This window comes from Salmo trutta, chromosome 28 (genome assembly GCF_901001165.1).
Source record: "Salmo trutta chromosome 28, fSalTru1.1, whole genome shotgun sequence".
NCBI classification, from domain to species: Eukaryota; Metazoa; Chordata; class Actinopteri; order Salmoniformes; family Salmonidae; genus Salmo; species Salmo trutta.
In genome coordinates this window covers 5,569,470-5,587,159 of record NC_042984.1, presented here as the reverse complement: position 1 = coordinate 5,587,159, position 17,690 = coordinate 5,569,470, and the positions used below count along the sequence as shown (strand labels likewise).

The window sequence follows — 17,690 nt, the reverse complement described above, 5'->3', positions numbered from 1 at the left end:
CACACTGTAGTGTAGTGTACACTTTATGGCCTGTGTGCTCCTTTTTGTGTTGGGAATCAGGCTATACAACGTAGCAACTACATGGCTGGTATCTAGAAAATCCAGATCAGTAGCTGTGTTACCTCTCTGTGTTTCCTACCACCTCTGTTAGTCTGGAACCCCCTAGTTCAGAGCCAGGGCCCCACTGTACCCTGCCCCCTCCCTCTGCTACCCAGCTCTGCTTGTTTGGTATGCTGAGCGTTGTGTCTGTTGTCTGCAGCTTGTAGTCCCATTCCAATGGCCTTGTTTATTATACACCAGACATACATACGAGAGGGCTTCTTGATTCCGTATCCTGTCTGTACGCGTGTGTGTGTAAGGTGTTAACACATGCTCAGTTGTGTGTGTGTGTGTGTGTGTGTGTGTGTGTGTGTGTGTGGTAGAAACGGGAGCTAGGCTAGGCTGAGGTCACAGCACAAGCTCAGTGGGAACTGGGAGGCTGGAACCAAGCGCTTTGCGTGGTCCTCCATTTTGAGCACCTAGAAATAGGTGGGAAGAAACACAGTGAGTTGATTCACAAACGACCACTGCACTTCTAGACAAAACTGTCAACGTCCGGCCGTTAAGAGATCGGTGTCAGAAATGGACGACTTGTTCGCCCCGCGGAGGTAGGTTGATAAATATATTAACATGTTACCGTTTTAATAATTCCGTGAGTAGTTTTCCGAGACAGTCGGAGTAACGTTAGTAGCTACTACTCGAAATGAATTTCACTATACACCGAGTGTCATTTGTCACAGATATCGTAAGAATATGCATATCTGATCATAGTTTAATTTAGCGGTTTACTCTCCGTGCACGGTGCATATCCCTGCCAATCTTACATTGCGTGAAGGTTAATCGCGAGCCGAACGTGCCATGTTGTAACAATTCGGTATAAGTAACGGTACATGACGGCCAAGCACTACCCTTTGTAACCCATATGAGCAAGCTAACTTTTTCTCCCTTATTTTGTGTTGCCATAGGAGATATAAGAACAGAAGCAAGGCTTGTGCGGACTCCATTTTGCAGTACCCTACTCTCTCTCTCTGTGTGTGTGTGTGTGTGTGTGTGTTTACAATCGAGCCGACATGGCAGCCCTGAGAAGCTTTGTGCATTCTCTCTGTCTCTCTCTCTCTCTCTCTTCTTCACTGTCTCTTCCTCTCTGTCTCTCTGTCTCTCTGTCTGTCTCTCTCTCTCTCTCTCTCTCTCTCTCTCTGTCTCTCTGTCTCTCTCTCTCTCTCTCTGTCTCTCTGTCTCTCTGTCTCTCTCTCTCTCTCTGTCTCTCTGTCTCTCTCTCTTCCTCTCTCTCTCGCTGCCTGAGAAATATGATCATGTTAAAACCAAATAGCGCTGTATGTGCTGTAGGAGACTGAGTGGATGATTAGACAAGCTGACCATCTGTGTAATATTATGACAGCGTTTACAGTCGTGCCAGGATTGGAGGGAATAGATTTGTGGGGCGGGGTTTGTGCTGATTGCTGTGGTGTAAAGTTTCACCATGCTGGATTGTTTTGGTTCACAAAGCACAGTCAAACTTACCTGTTTGCTCTTTATATATATATATATATATATATATAAATATATATATATATATATTTATATATATATATCATTTTCTATTTTAGACCACATGAAATATGTTAATCCGCAATTCCTGTTGTACAGGACTTGGCTATAGAAGTGTTTTTATTTAACGGTTATTTACATTTACATTTTAGTCATTTAGCAGACGCTCTTATTTAACTAGACGTAGATGTTCTTACAATACAAAATATACACCGATTTCAGACACTTTTTCCAAGACTGTTGGATAGCTACATTTCATATTTATGCATATTCAGAGTCCAGTATAATAGTATACCATTTAAAATATTATCATACATTACTTTCCTAGAATATTACTCATGACTTGCATAAGGAAATGTATCCTAATCCCTTACATATTTTTAATAAATGGATTGATAAATAAATGGGTTCATTTAAAGTGTACACTTTTCAACTCATTGATTCCTCCCTTCTCCAAATATAACATTTATAGAATTCAACTAAACGTATATTGTCTCAAAACGAAGTACTTATGGTTCATTGGTCCCTCACCTGCCTTCCTTACTATGTCCTGTCAGACTGCCCAGTAACCCAGTGTGGGGGATTATTGTATTTTCCCCTGGTCTTACACCAAAGATCTTTTTTTGTAAAGGTTTACACACCTTCATGCTGTTACACACCTCTAATCTAACGTTGTAGGCGTGTAATTATATTGTATGGCCTGGTTGACTTCTTAAAGCGTTTGTTAACACTACATGTAAGGGATAGTCGACGAGGGGCTATGAGTTCTATGGAAAATAATAAACGACATGGAAAGTGTGTTGCACAGAGAACAGCATAGAGTCCCGAGTGTATTATCCCTTTTATATCATGGATATACTTTAACAAATGTACCACTACAAATGTGTTCAACATCCACTGAAGTTGCTAGCAAGTTTACTGGATAGTTAACAGTAGTTGTTTTGGTTACCAAACAGACTTGCTAGTTTAGCTAACCAAAACCCATCAGTCCTTGCGCTTGCTATTATGAAAATCGAATGCCAATAATGTTTTAAATTTGACATTTGCATTCAAAAGCAGCTCGAACATAGACTGTAAGAAGGAACTACAGCCATTGAATTCTACAGTGTTGATTGACTGTGTTTTTTAGGGAAATAATGCACACTCTAGAATGCCTTTCAAGCCAATCAGAAAAGAGTTTTCAACAATGCCATGGTATCCACCTCATTTTCAATGGGCACCGCCAAACAACGGAAGTGGTGGATTCGACTTCCGCTTTACTTTCCTACTGCAGTGCGCTGGTGGCAAACTTGCCATAGTAAATTATTTGAAGGAGTCAATTTCTAGATATTAAGGTCAAGTAAGTGTAATTTTTATATTTATTTAATTCAATTTCGCTAACGTTAGCTACACCTACTAGTAGTCTAGTTCTGTTGTGGTGATAACGCTAGCTAGACCTACTAGTAGGCTAGTTGTTGTGATAATAACACTAGCTAGACCTACTAGTAGGCTAGTTGTTGTGATAATAACATTAGCTAGACCTACTAGTCGTCTAGTTCTGTTGTGATAATAACACTAGCTAGACCTACTAGTAGTCTAGTTCTGTTGTGATGATAATAACGCTAGCTAGACCTACTAGTAGTCTAGTTCTGTTGTGATAATAACATTAGCTAGACCTACTAGTAGGATAGTTCTGTTGCAATAATAACATTAGCTAGACCTACTAGTAGGCTAGTTCTGTTGTGATAATAACACTAGCTAGACCTACTAGTAGGCTAGTTCTGTTGTGATAATAACGCTAGCTAGACCTACTAGTAGGCTAGTTCTGTTGTGATAATAACGCTAGCTAGACCTACTAGTAGTCTAGTTCTGTTGTGATAATAACATTAGCTAGACCTACTAGTTGGCTAGCTCTGTTGTGATAATAACGCTAGCTAGACCTACTAGTAGGCTAGCTCTGTTGTGATAATAACATTAGCTAGACCTACTAGTAGGCTAGTTCTGTTGTGATGATAACGCTAGCTAGACCTACTAGTAGTCTAGTTCTGTTGTGATGAAAACGCTAACTAGACCTCTAGTAGTCTAGTTCTGTTGTGATAATAACATTAGCTAGACCTACTAGTAGTCTAGTTCTGTTGTGATAATAACATTAGCTAGACCTACTAGTAGTCTAGTTGTTGTGATAATAACATTAGCTAGACCTACTAGTAGACTAGTTCTGTTGTGATGATAACGCTAGCTAGACCTACTAGTAGACTAGTCCTGTTGTGATGATAACGCTAGCTAGACCTACTAGTAGTCTAGTTCTGTTGTGATAATAACGCTAGCTAGACCTACTAGTAGTCTAGTTCTGTTGTGATAATAACATTAGCTAGACCTACTAGCCGTGTTGTGATAATAACATTAGCTAGACCTACTAGTAGTCTAGTTGTTGTGATAATAACATTAGCTAGACCTACTAGTTGTCTAGTTCTGTTGTGATAATAACGTTAGCTAGACCTACTAGCCGTGTTGTGATAATAACGCTAGCTAGACCTACTAGTAGTCTAGTTCTGTTAATAACGTTAGTTGTCAGAGTTATGGGCCATCCACCAAACCAATAAGTGTAATGATAAACTACATAACGTTGGTGAGCATCCACACTAGAGGAAAGTTTTCTACAGTCCTACACCTGTCAATCAACTGATCAACGCATCCTACTGCACGCTGCCTGTTAATAAGGTGGTAACACAAGACCATTTACATTTTAGTCATTTAGCAGACGCTCTTATCCAGAGCGACTTACAGTAGTGAATGCATACATTTCATACATGTTTTTTTTTTTCTTCCCGTACTGGTCCCCCATGAGAATCGAACCCACAACCCTGGCGTTGCAAACACCATGCTCTACCAACTGAGCCACACGGGACTAGGTCTTTAACACACATATACTCGTTCAGACCATTCATGGCCCTAATCTTTGGATTTCACATGACTGTGCAGGGGCGCAGCCATGGGTGGGCCTGGGAGGGCATAGGCCCAGCCAATCAGAATGAGTTTTTACCCACTAAAGGGCTTTATTACAGACATAAATGCTCCTCAGCTGTGTTCGAAAACTCTTAACTAACCGCACTAACCGTACTATTTGAGACGCAAACTGAGTATATAGTATGCTTATTGGTTATAGTGTGGATATAGTTAGTATACCAAAAGTTCCCAGATGTCGTACTAAATTCACCAAAAATACGAATTATACATTCAGTGGACACTTTTTCCGTACTTTTAGGGCCCATAATGCAATTTCTTTAGAAAATGGGCGTGGCTTCACAACATTTTCAGATTTGAAGAAAATGGCGGAAAATATTCAGCTGAAGTCCGACGAGAGCAGATATAAATTCATCGCTTTAACTAATTATGACAAATGTTAAGATATTGAGCAATATAGTAAAGTAATGACTTTTCAAACAAGTTACACGTTATGTTGGCAGACAATTTGTTAGCTACGCTATCCTTACGAACCGCATAGCATTATGTACCGGTTTGTTAGCTAGTTACCTAACGTTAATTGGCTACTCGGAACTTGCCAGGCAGTATATTAACTATCGGTTATGTAACTAACTACCCAATGTTTGTTGACTTGATTATTCACATTCTTATGGACATTGTTAATTCTGGCTATCTACTATCATTTCAGAGCACTCTCTCGCAGAATAATTAATGAATTTACGAATGCTCAACACCTGTTGAATATGGCCGGTGTCAGTAAACGTTGGCAAAAAAAAAAAGAATATGGAATTAAATTGTTGCCAGCAACACAGTTAGTCACCAATGGTCTGGATAACATGAAAACAGTCCTAACCAGCTCTGCTAGGGCGTGTAAAATTGTCAGAGTGAGGTGTTCTCTCATTTGTGTCTGGAAGTAGTTAACCAACGTTAGCTTGAGTGTTTGACTGCCGTTGAACGCTTGGATCAACCCTACTCCTCGGCCAGAGAGTCCATTGTGTGCTCTGAATGTCCCCGAGAACGAAACGCTCTGAATTTACGAACGGACAATCTGACAACAATCTGGATTTACGGACACCCAGAGCGCGCTCTGGCACTCCAGATTTGAATTTACGAACACACCCGAAATCGTAAAATGTGTTATGCTAACAGGCTAGCAAGCGGTTGCATAGCAACAGCATCAACTTCCGTTAGACGTTGCGCTCAACTGAAACGATACCGTTCATTTACAGTATACTAAAATGAACTAATAGTCAATAGTATGTAGTAAATACTATGTTAGTATGTGTATTCGAACACACCCCAGGATTTTGATCCAACCTGGCACCACACCTGACCAACTGAGCTAATCGATCAGTTCAGTGATTTGCCTAAATTCAACACACCTGATCTTCCAGGTAGGTTAAATGGAGAGAAATAAAGGACCAGTGTTTGCCTACCCCTGTTATAGCCTGTTGCGCACGAGAACAGCTGGAAGAGAGAGGCTAGTGATGTGTAAGCTAAACGTTAGCTAGATATTAGGCTATTCATTAGCTAAATATAAGGGCTATATGCTAAATATTTACCTGTCAAAATGCAAGGGGGAAAGATTAGCGTCCCACTCTATTCAACAGCCAGTGGAAGAGCGTGGCGCGAAATACGAAAACCTCAAAAATGCTATCATTTCAAACGTACGACTATTTTACACCATTTGAAAGATAACACTCTTGTTAATCTAACCACATTGTCCGATTTCTAAAAGGCTTTACAGCGAAAGCAAAACATTAGATTATGTTAGGAGAGTACATAGACACAAATAACCACACAGCCATTTTTCAAGCAAGCATATATGTCACAAAAACCCAAAACACAGCTAAATGCAGCACTAACCTTTGATCTTCATCAGATGACACCCCTAGGACATTATGTTATACAATACATGCATGTTTTGTTCAATCAAGTTCATATTTATATCAAAAAACAGCTTTTTACATTGGCTTGTGATGTTCAGAAATTGTATTCCCACCGAAAACCTCCGGTGAATTTACTAAATTACTCACGATAAACGTTGACAAAATACATAACAATTATTTTAAGAATTACAGATACAGAACTCCTTTATGCAATCGCTATGTCAGATTGTAAAATAGCTTTTCGGCAAAAGCACATTTTGCAATATTCTGAGTACATAGTTCAGCCATCACGTCTAGCTAATTTGACACTCGCCAAGTTCGGGGCTCACTAAACTCAGAATTAGTATTAGAAAAATTGTATTACCTTTGCTGTTCTTTGTCAGAATGCACTCCCAGTACTGCTACTTCCACAACAAATGTTGTTTTTGTTCCAAATAATCCATAGTTATGTGCAAATACCTCCGTTTTGTTCGTGCGTTCAGGTCACTATCCAAAGGGTAACGCTAACGCGCATTTCAAGACAAAATTTCAAAATGTTCCATTACTGTACTTGGAAGCATGTCAAACGCTGTTTAAAATCAATTTTTATGGTATTTTTCTCGTAAAATAGCAATAATATTCCAACCGGACAATGCTGTATTCATTCAAAAGGGAAGAGAAAAAATGGCGAGGTCTCATGAACGAGCATTTCCAATCTCTTAGTCACCAGGCAGTCCACTGACAAACTGTGCTCCTGTACTCTGCCCGGACACAGGAGATGCGTCAATCCGCTTTCTGAACGCTTTAGAGAGCCAATGGAAGCCTTAGAAAGTGCTACATAACCCCACGGCACTGTAGTTTCGATAGAGAAGCAAATGGAGAACTACAAATTCGCAGACAGGCCACTTCCTGCTTGGAATTTTCTCAAGTTTTTGCCTGCCATATGAGTTCTGTTATACTCACAGACACCATTCAAACAGTTTTAGAAACTTCAGAGTGTTTTCTATCCAAATCTACTAATAAATTGCATATTCTCGTTTCTGGGCAAGAGTAGTAACCAGTTTAAATCGGGTACGTTTTTTATCCGGCTGTGAAAATACTGCCCCCTAGCCCATACATGTTAAATGGAGAGAAAAAAGGACCAGTGTTTGCCTACCCCTGTTATAGCCTGTTGCGCACGAGAACAGCTGGAAGAGAGAGGCTGGTGATGTGTAAGCTAAATGTTAGCTAGATATTAGACTATTCATTAGCTAAATATAAGGGCTATATGCTAAATATTTACCTGTCAAAGTGCAAGGGGGAAAGATAAAAAGATCTGTGGTCCCCGGGCACGCAAAGCTCCTCTATTGATTAGGCCTACGTTTATAGACAAGAACATTATTCTACCATTATTCTAACATTCTACCATTATTCAACATTATTCTACCATTATTCGACGTTATTCTACCATTATTCTAACATTATTCTACCATTATTCGACGTTATTCTACCATTATTCTACCATTATTCTACCACAGTGCAATGACAAATGTATTATTGCTATCAAGTGAATTACACCATTTTTGACTATAGGCTGTAAACTGCAGTGAATAATAGGCTAATTTGAATAACCGCTCAAACGTCCTGTTTTTTGTTTGATGATGAAATGACTGCATAGGCCAACAGTCTAGGCCTGATTATGCAACAACCATTTTGGATCAGTTTGGGCGTGTTTTCGACAGTTTGGCAGGTCCAGAAAGGTACATTAGCACCCCACTCATATGGTGTAGGCCTATTTTGTCAGGATGTAACCCTGTGTTACGATTGGCCTATTGGGAAAATATGGGCTTCTTCTTTCCAACACCCCTCCCGTTCTTTAACTTTACATTCAGCAAGCAAGAGGAAGTGTGCATCTCTCCTCCTATAGGCTGTTAGAAGGCTAAAGAAATAAGTCAAAGTAAGTGTCTAACAAGCTTTTGTTGTCTGTCTTTTCCTGTGACGCCACAAGATTTAAAAGGAATAGCCGTGGCAACAGAGAGGCCAGGTGTGTTATTACGCAACAGAACAAAGACAGACAGGCTTGAGATGTAGCCTAGAGACTTAAGTTAGACGCGTATGCAAATTAACCCATAATTCATAAGCTCAATGTTAGGCTTCATACTGCAGTGAATATATCCAGTCAATTTACGCTGAGAAATTAGGAAAAAAGTTGATCGGATAACGAAATCATGGTAGCCTACACTGTTTTCCTAAGGCTGCGCTGAGTGCTCTCCCTCCCATTCCCCGGGTACCAGCTCAAACAGATACCCTATTGTTTCAGATTTATATGGACAAGGAGCATATCCTGCCCAGGCTACAACACAATGTAATGAGGAATGTTATTGTTTCAAGTCAGTACCAAACTCTGGTCTAAGCTGTAAACTGCAGTGAATAGCCTGTCATTTAAATATCCTAGGACTGTCCGCCGACAAAAAAAAACAAAAAACAATCGATTGGTCGAAATGTTTACGTATTTTTCCATACATAGACACACACCCTGTGTGTTTTTTGAATAAAATCAACTACATATGCACTGAGCTTTTCTGATGCTTTTAAAGCACACTGTTTGATTAAATAATTAAGACACACAAATGACTCAAGAAAGAGCCCGATGGTCACACTGTGTGTAAAAACAATGACAGAGTGAGTGTCTGTGTGACAGGCGCACGTCATCTCGCTTAAAAAACAAGTTGTTGTGGAAACTACAGGAGATGAAGAAAGATGAGGGCGTAGGAGCGAGCGTTACGTGAGTATTATATGAGCCAAACAGCTGCTGTTAGATGACAATATTTTTTCTGACCATACAGCCTTCCCTGTAGCTCAGTTGGTAGAGCATGGTGTTTGCAACGCCAGGGTTGTGGGTTCGATTCCCACGGGTGGCCAGCCCAGGAAAAAAAAATGTATGAAATGTATGCATTCACTACTGTAAGTCGCTCTGGATAAGAGCGTCTGCTAAATGACTAAAATGTAAATGTAAAATGTACATTTGGGACAGTGTAAACAACACCAAATAAGTGTACCAGAGAGTTTGTTCTAACAAAATTATAATATATAAAGCCTTTAAAACAGTTGCGTGTGTTTGTGAATTGCGTTTTTTTTCTTTATTGTTAAGACTAATTATTCAAAGCTCCTTTTTATTTAATTTTAAAAACTAAATTGTTTGATTGTATGATTGTATTTCAAAGCATGAATGTCTCGTATGCTGTGTGATGGCATGAACAAATGAATGAATGATTGATTGATACAGTAAGCCTATATATTGAAATATAGGCTTAAGTAAGTTACGGTATAGAGACTAAACAGGATGTGCTCTTAGGCCTACAACTCCATGGTGGTTATACAAGGCTGCTATACTAAGTCTACTAATGATAACGACATCACTGATTTATTATAATGAGGATCATAATGAATAACTGGGGAGACAGGTAGTCTAGTGGTTAGAGCGTTGGACTACTAGCCGAAAGGTTGCTGGATCAAATCCCCGAGCTGACAAGGTACAAATGTGTCGTTCTGCCCCTGAACAAGGCAGTTAACCCACTGTTTCTAGGCCGTCATTGAAAATAAGAATTTGTTCTTAACTGACTTTCCTAGTTAAATAAAGGATAAATAAATAAAACATAATACTGTAATAATAACAATAAGAAGGAGATAAAGGAGGGTTTAGGAGCGAGAGCCGTGTGCGTATTATGTCTGACAAACAGGTGCTGTTAGATTACAATATCATTTTTGTCTTTAGAACGGCGTAAAGAACACTAAATAAATTAATACCAGACTGTTCTAACAAAAAAAACATTTAAAGAATTTATTGCAGCATAGCTAAGATTTAAAAACAGCTGAATCTGTGAAATTGCTTTATCCGACATTTTGCAGTTGCGTGAGGCTTGGTGCTCACGGAATCAAAAACACTCAAACAGGCAACAGAAGCAAGATCTCTCTAATTTCTGCAGCTATATATGGACGATTTAAAAAGCAAGGCACATTTAACAGTTAGGCTATTAATTATCGGCCAAATTAAGTTGGGTTTCCTCTCTCCTCAATTTTCTTAGACAATTATGCTTAAGGCAAGGTCTGTTTCATCGTCTCTGCTGCTACTGCCTCCGCCACATTGTTCTCAATCCCAATATGCTGGTTAATTTTCCTATTATGCACATAGCAACACAGGGAAAGGTGTCAATTCTATGGCGCACTGAAGATTATCTTTCAGAACTGCGGACAGCGACTGTATCCAACGCGGGAGAATGCACAGTTGTTATAAAATAGTATTTGATTCATTATTCTTGCGTCCTTATTTTTACATAATTTAAGCAATAAGGCTCGAGGAGGTGTGGTATATGGCCAATATACCACGGCTAAGGGCTGCAGCTCTCCAGGATCATGTTGCTACTGAGCTGGAACAAAAGCCTGCACTCATTGCAGGAGTTGGCAACCTCTGCTCTACTTGTATTAAACGTGTTGCTCATATGTTGGCCTGTTCTGGCCTGTTCTCATCAGGGAGTCCAGTGTACCGTATCTGTTTGCCATATTTTGACAAATTTGACTCTCTCTCTTTCTCTCTGACAACTCTCTGCTTTCTGTCAGAGGGAGAGTAGAGAGGCCAGGGGGAAGGATGGATGAGGCTTGGTGGAGAAGGTGAAGACTTTGGAGGAGGAGAGAAAAGGTTGACAAGTCTTAGTTAAGGGGCGGAAAGGGGGATTGAGGGTAGGGGGTGAGAGAGAGAGGTGGAAACAACATGTACATGTCAGAGTGAGGGTCAGGTTTGTGGTCGGAGGACTTTTAAAGCTACCACAGGGACCTAGCAGTCTCAGGTTTCAACCAACCCCAAGCCCTAGCCCAACAGCCAGCTCAAATGATGGAGAGAGAGAGAGCGCGTCTTTCTGCTTCGCAAATCACTCTGACAGTTTTCTGGCCCGCCTCAGCCCCGCAGCAGCTATCCGAGCTAGGGACTATACAGTATGGAAAAATCTAAGTGCCGTTACCTTGGCAACGGAAGGGAGAGGAAGGGGGTTTTTGAAAAGGGAGCATCTTGTTTTCTTTAACCCACTGCAGCTGGAAGGAGATGGCTAGGAGGAACACATTATTATTATTATTATTATTATTAAATTGCTAGGCAGATGTTGCTATGGTTTCCAGCATTTGTACAGCCATTTATCAGGCAAGACTCTGTTTCTCTGTAATACTGTGCATCTCCCCGTCCTGTAAGTGGGGTGCTGTTTTGTTTGTTGCTGAATGCATCTACAATATCAGCATTGGGAGGTGTTTTTCACATCATTTTATTGCCAAAAATATCCTAGAGAAAACATGTTCTCTTTGTGCACAGAAGCATCTCTTCCATAGAAAAAATACGTCTAAGTCTTGAATTATATAATACAACAAAATCTGCAATATGTAACTTAGAAATGTGAGTTATAGAGCTTTCATTCCCGTTGAAAACAAGTCGAAGAAGCGGTAGATCAGTTCTATGTGCTCTATTTTTATGCTTCCTGTTCTGAAGTTTCATTTTTTTCGTCTTTTGCGTTCTGTTTTGTACACCAGCTTTAAACAGCTGAAAAATACAATATTTTTGGTTATGGAAAATTGACTTCACAGCGGTTTAGATACAATGATTCTCTACACTTATGACTGCCTGTTTTTGTCACATAAACTGAGAATTATAACAACCAGGAATTAGCGGCTCAATTTCTGCATGGCACATCTTTAATTTTGACTAATAAATATTCCCCCAGAATCTCTTAGTGTCTGAGGTATTGACATGATTGGTTTACCTGTCCTATAATAAAGACGAGATGTCTCACCCTTGGTTCTGCGGGGCCTTCAGTGTCTGCAGAATTTTGCTCCAGCCAAGACATTGAGGGAGAGGAGAGAACCTAGTCAGTTAATTGCAACTGTTTCCAGGTTGCACTGAGCTAGTCCTGTAACACTTTTTAGTATGGCTGTTCCTGGTTGTGTTCTTAACAACTTATTCTCTCTACCAGGCGACTAAACAGCACACAAGGAGAGATCAGAGTGGGGCCTAGTCACCAAGTAAGTCTTCTTACCTGTATTATTCAAGTAGCTGTCCAGTGTTTACAGATTTCTATCAAATATGACCTATCATTAATTACAATGGGAGTGAAATTCTAAACATTTACCAATATTATCCTATTAGAGGTGTTTAAACCGGAGTGATTTGTGACATTTTCTCAGACAAGCCACTCTGTTAGATGAAAAGGATTTGAAAGCTGGTATTTCACAGGCTAGACTTGTGGTATGATTGACACCTTCTTTCAATCCCTTTCTCCTCCCTCCTCCTCCTCCTCCCTAATTAGGCCAAGCTTCCCGAGCTACAGCCCTTCCCCTCCGAGGCCCCGGGGGGCCTGGGTCAGGCTGTGACAGAGAATGAGGAGCTGGTGTGGATGCCAGGGGTCAACGACTGTGACCTGCTCATGTACCTCAGGGCTGCAAGGTGAGACATGACCTCTGACCCTACTCTTTCTGGGAAGATAATCCAATACCCTCTCCCCACTGTCAACCTACCTCAGGCCTGAACCTGCTCCATGTCAGCAGGGAATGGTCTTGTAACCTCTTCCCACTGTCAAGCCCATTTTGGGGTGGCAGGTAACCTAGTGGTTAGAGCAGGTAGCCTAGTGGTTAGAGACAGGTAGCCCAGTGGTTAGACACAGGTAGCCCAGTGGTTAGAGGCAGGTAGCCTAGTGGTTAGGGACAGGTAGCCTAGTGGTTAGAGCAGGTAGCCTAGTGGTTAGAGACAGGTAGCCTAGTGGTTAGAGACAGGTAGCCTAGTGGTTAGAGACAGGTAGCCTAGTGGTTAGAGACAGGTAGCCTAGTGGTTAGAGACAGGTAGCCTAGAGGTTAGAGACAGGTAGCCTAGTGGTTAGAGACAGGTAGCCTAGCGGTTAGAGACAGGTAGCCTAGCGGTTAGAGACAGGTAGCCTAGCGGTTAGAGACAGGTAGCCTAGCGGTTAGAGACAGGTAGCCTGGCGGTTAGAGACAGGTAGCCTGGCGGTTAGAGACAGGTAGCCTAGTGGTTAGAGACAGGTAGCCTAGCGGTTAGAGACAGGTAGCCTGGCGGTTAGAGACAGGTAGCCTTCAGGGGCAGAAATGTTGTTCTGCCCCTGAACAAGGCATTTAACCCCGCTGTTCCCCGGTAGACCGTCATTGTAAATAATAATTAGTTTTTAACTGACTTGCCTAGTTAAATAAAGGTTAAAAACAATACGCCGTACCATGCTGGTCTGGTTACCAGTAACCAAAGAGTGGAACAGGGCCAAGAGTCCCAGAGTGATGGATTTATTGGAAGATGATGATTAAATGATGATTACTCTTACAAAGAATAGCTTTATCTCAGTCTAAGCTGGCTTGAGGTTGGACATGCAGTTGACTTTTCTTTCTCTCTGTGACTTTTTTGTTGTATTGTAGCTTGTTTTTGATGAATAGAAGTTTGTTAAAATATCCGTCCTCTGTGTTCTCCAGGAGCATGGCTGCCTTCGCTGGGATGTGTGACGGAGGTTCTACGGAAGACGGATGCCTAGCAGCCTCGCGAGACGACACCACACTCAACGCACTTAACACGGTAAGTGACAACACAACACAAGCCTGTATCAGTACACCACTGGCAAGAATCGAATCAAAAATACATTTGATAAAGATGCAGGTTACCTTCTCATGTTCACTAAAATTTAAGATTCTGTGGGAAAGTCTCATGTTCAGCAAAACTATACTGAACACAAATACAAAACTCAACATGTAAAGTGTTGGTTTCATGAGCTGAAATAAAAGATCCCAGACATTTTCTATACGCACAAAAAGCTTATTTATCTTACATTTGTTTACATTCCTGTTAGTAAGCATTTCTCCTTTGCTAAGATAATCTATCCTACCTGACAGGTGTGGCATATCAAGAAGCTGATTTAACAGCATGATCATTACACAGGTGCACCTTGTGCTAGGGACAGTAAAAGGCCACTTACAAATGTGCAGTTTTGTCACACAATACCGTGCAACAAATTCCTCAGGTTTTGAGGGAGCTTGCAATTGGCATGCTGACTGCAACATCTTTTTAGAAAATGTTGCAGTATGTCCAACCTACCTAATATGGCAGAACTTGAACTAAAATGGCAGAACTAGAACTAAAATGGCAGAACTAAAATGGCAGAACTAGAACTAAAATGCAAGAACTAAAACGGCAGAACTAATATGGCGGCAGAACTGGAACTAATATGGTAGAACTAGAGCTAATATGGCAGAACTAATATGGCAGAACTTCAGCTAATATGGTAGAACTGGAGCTAATATGGCAGAACTAATAGGGCAGAACTAGAACTAATAGGGCAGAACTAGAACTAATATGGCAGAACTAGAACGAATAGGGCAGAACTAGAACGAATAGGGCAGAACTAGAACCAATATGGCAGAACTAGAACTAATATGGTAGAACCAATATGGCAGAACTAGAACGAATAGGGCAGAAGTAATAGGGCAGAAGTAATAGGGCAGAACTAGAACGAATAGGGCAGAACTAGAACGAATAGGGCAGAACTAGAACGAATAGGGCAGAACTAGAACCAATATGGCAGAACTAGAACTAATATGGCAGAACTAGAACGAATAGGGCAGAACTAGAACTAATATGGCAGAACTAGAACTAATAGGGCAGAACTAGAACGAATAGGGCAGAACTAGAACCAATATGGCAGAACTAGAACGAATAGGGCAGAATTATTATGGCAGAACTAGAACGAATAGGGCAGAATTATTATGGCAGAACTAGAAGTAATATGGCAGAACTAGAACTAATATGGCAGAACTAATATGACAGAACCAATATGGCAGAACTAGAACGAATAGGGCAGAAGTAGAACGAATAGGGCAGAAGTAGGGACCCAGGTTTATAGCTCTTCCTCTGCTTCATCATAAAGAAGAAACCAGGTCTCTGACACTTCCAATGTATCATGCTTGATCAGCGCTTTAACCCTTGCTTTCAAAATGAATCTAGACCAGAGGAACCAAGCAAAAAATAAACTGAAATCATCCTAAACAGTGTATTTATATTTAGACTCTCTAAACCAGAGAATGAATGTAGCTAGCAGGTCGCTGTCTCTCCTCCCTAAACTCCATTTGCTTTCCCAATGTGGCATGGTGGTTTCTTCTTCTTCGAGTGAATATCTCTGTGTTTGATGACTGTTTTAAGTAGAGCTTGATATCATCTTAGATGTTTAACGAATCAAGAAAATGGAATCAAAAATGCTACTTGTTTGTACATGCATATCTACACTGAACAAAAATATAAACGCAACATGCAACAATTTCAAAGATTTTACTGAGTTGCAGTTCATATAAGGAAATTTGCCAGTTAAAATAAATAAATGAGGCCCTAATCTATGGATTTCACATGACTGGGAATACAGATGTGTCTATTGGTCACAGATACCTTTAATAAAAGGTAGGGGCGTGGATCAGAAAACCAGTCAGTATCTGGTGTGACCACCATTTGCCTCATGCAGCGTGACACATCTCCTTCACATAGAGTTAATCAGGCTGTTGATTGTGGCCTGTGGAATGTTGTCTCACTCCTCTTCAATGGCTGTGGGAAGTAGCTGCTCAATGGGTGACATGTCTGGTGAGTATGCAGACCATGGAAGAACTGGGACATTTTTAGCTTCCAGGAATTGTGTACAGATCCTTGTGACACGGGGCCGTGTATTATCATGTTGAAAAATGAGGTGATGGTGGTGGATGAACGGCACGACAATGGACCTCAGGATCTCTTCACAGTATCTCTGTGCATTCAAATTGCCATCGATAAAATGCAATTGTGTTCGTTGTCCGTAGTTTATGCCTACCCCATACCATAACCCCACTGCCATCATGGGGGCACTCAACAAACCTCTCGCCTACACGCCTGCCATCTGCCCGGTACAGTTGAAACCGGTATTCATCCGTGAAGAGCACATTTCTCCAGCGTGCCAGTGATCATCGAAGGTGAGCATTTGCCCACTGAAGTCGGTTACGACGCTGAACTGCAGTCAGGTCAAGACCCTGATGAGAGCGACGAGCACACAGATGAGCTTCCCTGAGACTGTTTCTAACAGTTTGTGCAGAAATTCTTTGGTTGTGCAAACCAACAGTTTCATCAGCTATCCGGGCGTCTAGTCTCAGACGGTCCCGCTAGTGAAGAAGCTGGATGTGGAGGTCCTGGGCTGGAGTGGTTACACGTGGTCTGCGGTTGAGGCTGGTTGACAAATTCTCTAAAACGACATTGGAGGCGGCTTATGGTAGACAAATCAACATTCAATTCTCTGGCAAAAGTTTTGGTGGACATTCCTGCAGTCAGCATACCAATTGCATGCTCGCTCAAAACGTGATATTTGTGCCATTGTGTTGTGACAAAACTGTGCATTTTAGTGGGTTTTTATTGTCCCTAGCACAAGGTGCACCTGTGTAATGATCATGCTGTTTAAATCAGCTTCTTGATATGCCACACCTGTCAGGTGGGTGGATTATCTTAGCAAAGGAGAAATGCTCACTCACAGGGATGTAAACAAATTCGTGAACGTTTTAGAGAAACAGCTTTTTCCTTATACAACATTTCTGGTATCTTTTATTTCAGCTCATGAAACATGGAACCAAAACTTTACAAGTTGCGTTTATATTTTTGTTTATTGTAATATGCCCCACTGTTGTTGTTTATAGATACGTCAATGTCTTATTTTCCTGCCTGTTACAATAAATGTTTACTATATAAAAAGTATACATTTTTCTTTTTCTTTTTATTCAAACACTGAATATTGACCTGAAGTGTTGGTCTGCTTTCCCCCTCTACCCAGCTTCACGAGAGCAGTTACGATGCAGGCAAGGCCCTACAACGCCTGGTCAAAAAGCCTGTTCCCAAACTCATAGAGAAGTGCTGGTCAGAAGACGAAGTGGTAAGACACTTTTTTATTATATTATTTGACAACATTTCACCTTTTAACTTCCAGAGAGGACGTGTTTATATCAGAGCTGGGTTCAAATAGTATTTATTTTCTTTCAAGCCGCGCTTAAATGAGCTTGTCTGGCTCAATGTACACACAACAGTTGAATGGACCATATTGTTACAGTGGCTTTATTCTGGCTTACTGTGGTTGTCTTTAGATGGTGCTGTTGAGATGGATAGTCAGAGAAGGCTGTGTAGCTGCTAGTTGGGCCCTCATTGGGTTTGGGTTCTATCCCCTCCATGTCCTGAGCAGCTGCATCCTGTTTATTGCCTGTGGAATTAAT

At 40.9% G+C, this 17,690-nt stretch overlaps 1 protein-coding gene across 6 annotated transcripts in view; it reads left to right on the top strand.

The window, feature by feature from the left end:
• The first annotated feature begins 229 nt into the window (after positions 1-229).
• rerea (arginine-glutamic acid dipeptide (RE) repeats a) overlaps positions 230-17,690 on the top strand; it is a 99,164-nt gene continuing 81,703 nt past the window's right edge. For 3 of the 6 annotated variants that reach the window (XM_029718366.1, XM_029718369.1, XM_029718368.1), the window contains exons 1-6: positions 230-647; positions 1,005-1,049; positions 12,410-12,458; positions 12,743-12,879; positions 13,905-14,004; positions 17,258-17,356. In XM_029718366.1, the coding sequence (XP_029574226.1) occupies positions 622-647; positions 1,005-1,049; positions 12,410-12,458; positions 12,743-12,879; positions 13,905-14,004; positions 17,258-17,356 (456 nt within the window). In that variant the 5' untranslated portion in view covers positions 230-621. Of the gene's footprint in view, positions 648-1,004; positions 1,050-12,409; positions 12,459-12,742; positions 12,880-13,904; positions 14,005-17,257; positions 17,357-17,690 lie in introns of those variants that run through there. The other 3 variants (XM_029718367.1, XM_029718370.1, XM_029718371.1) reach the window with 3 other exon arrangements.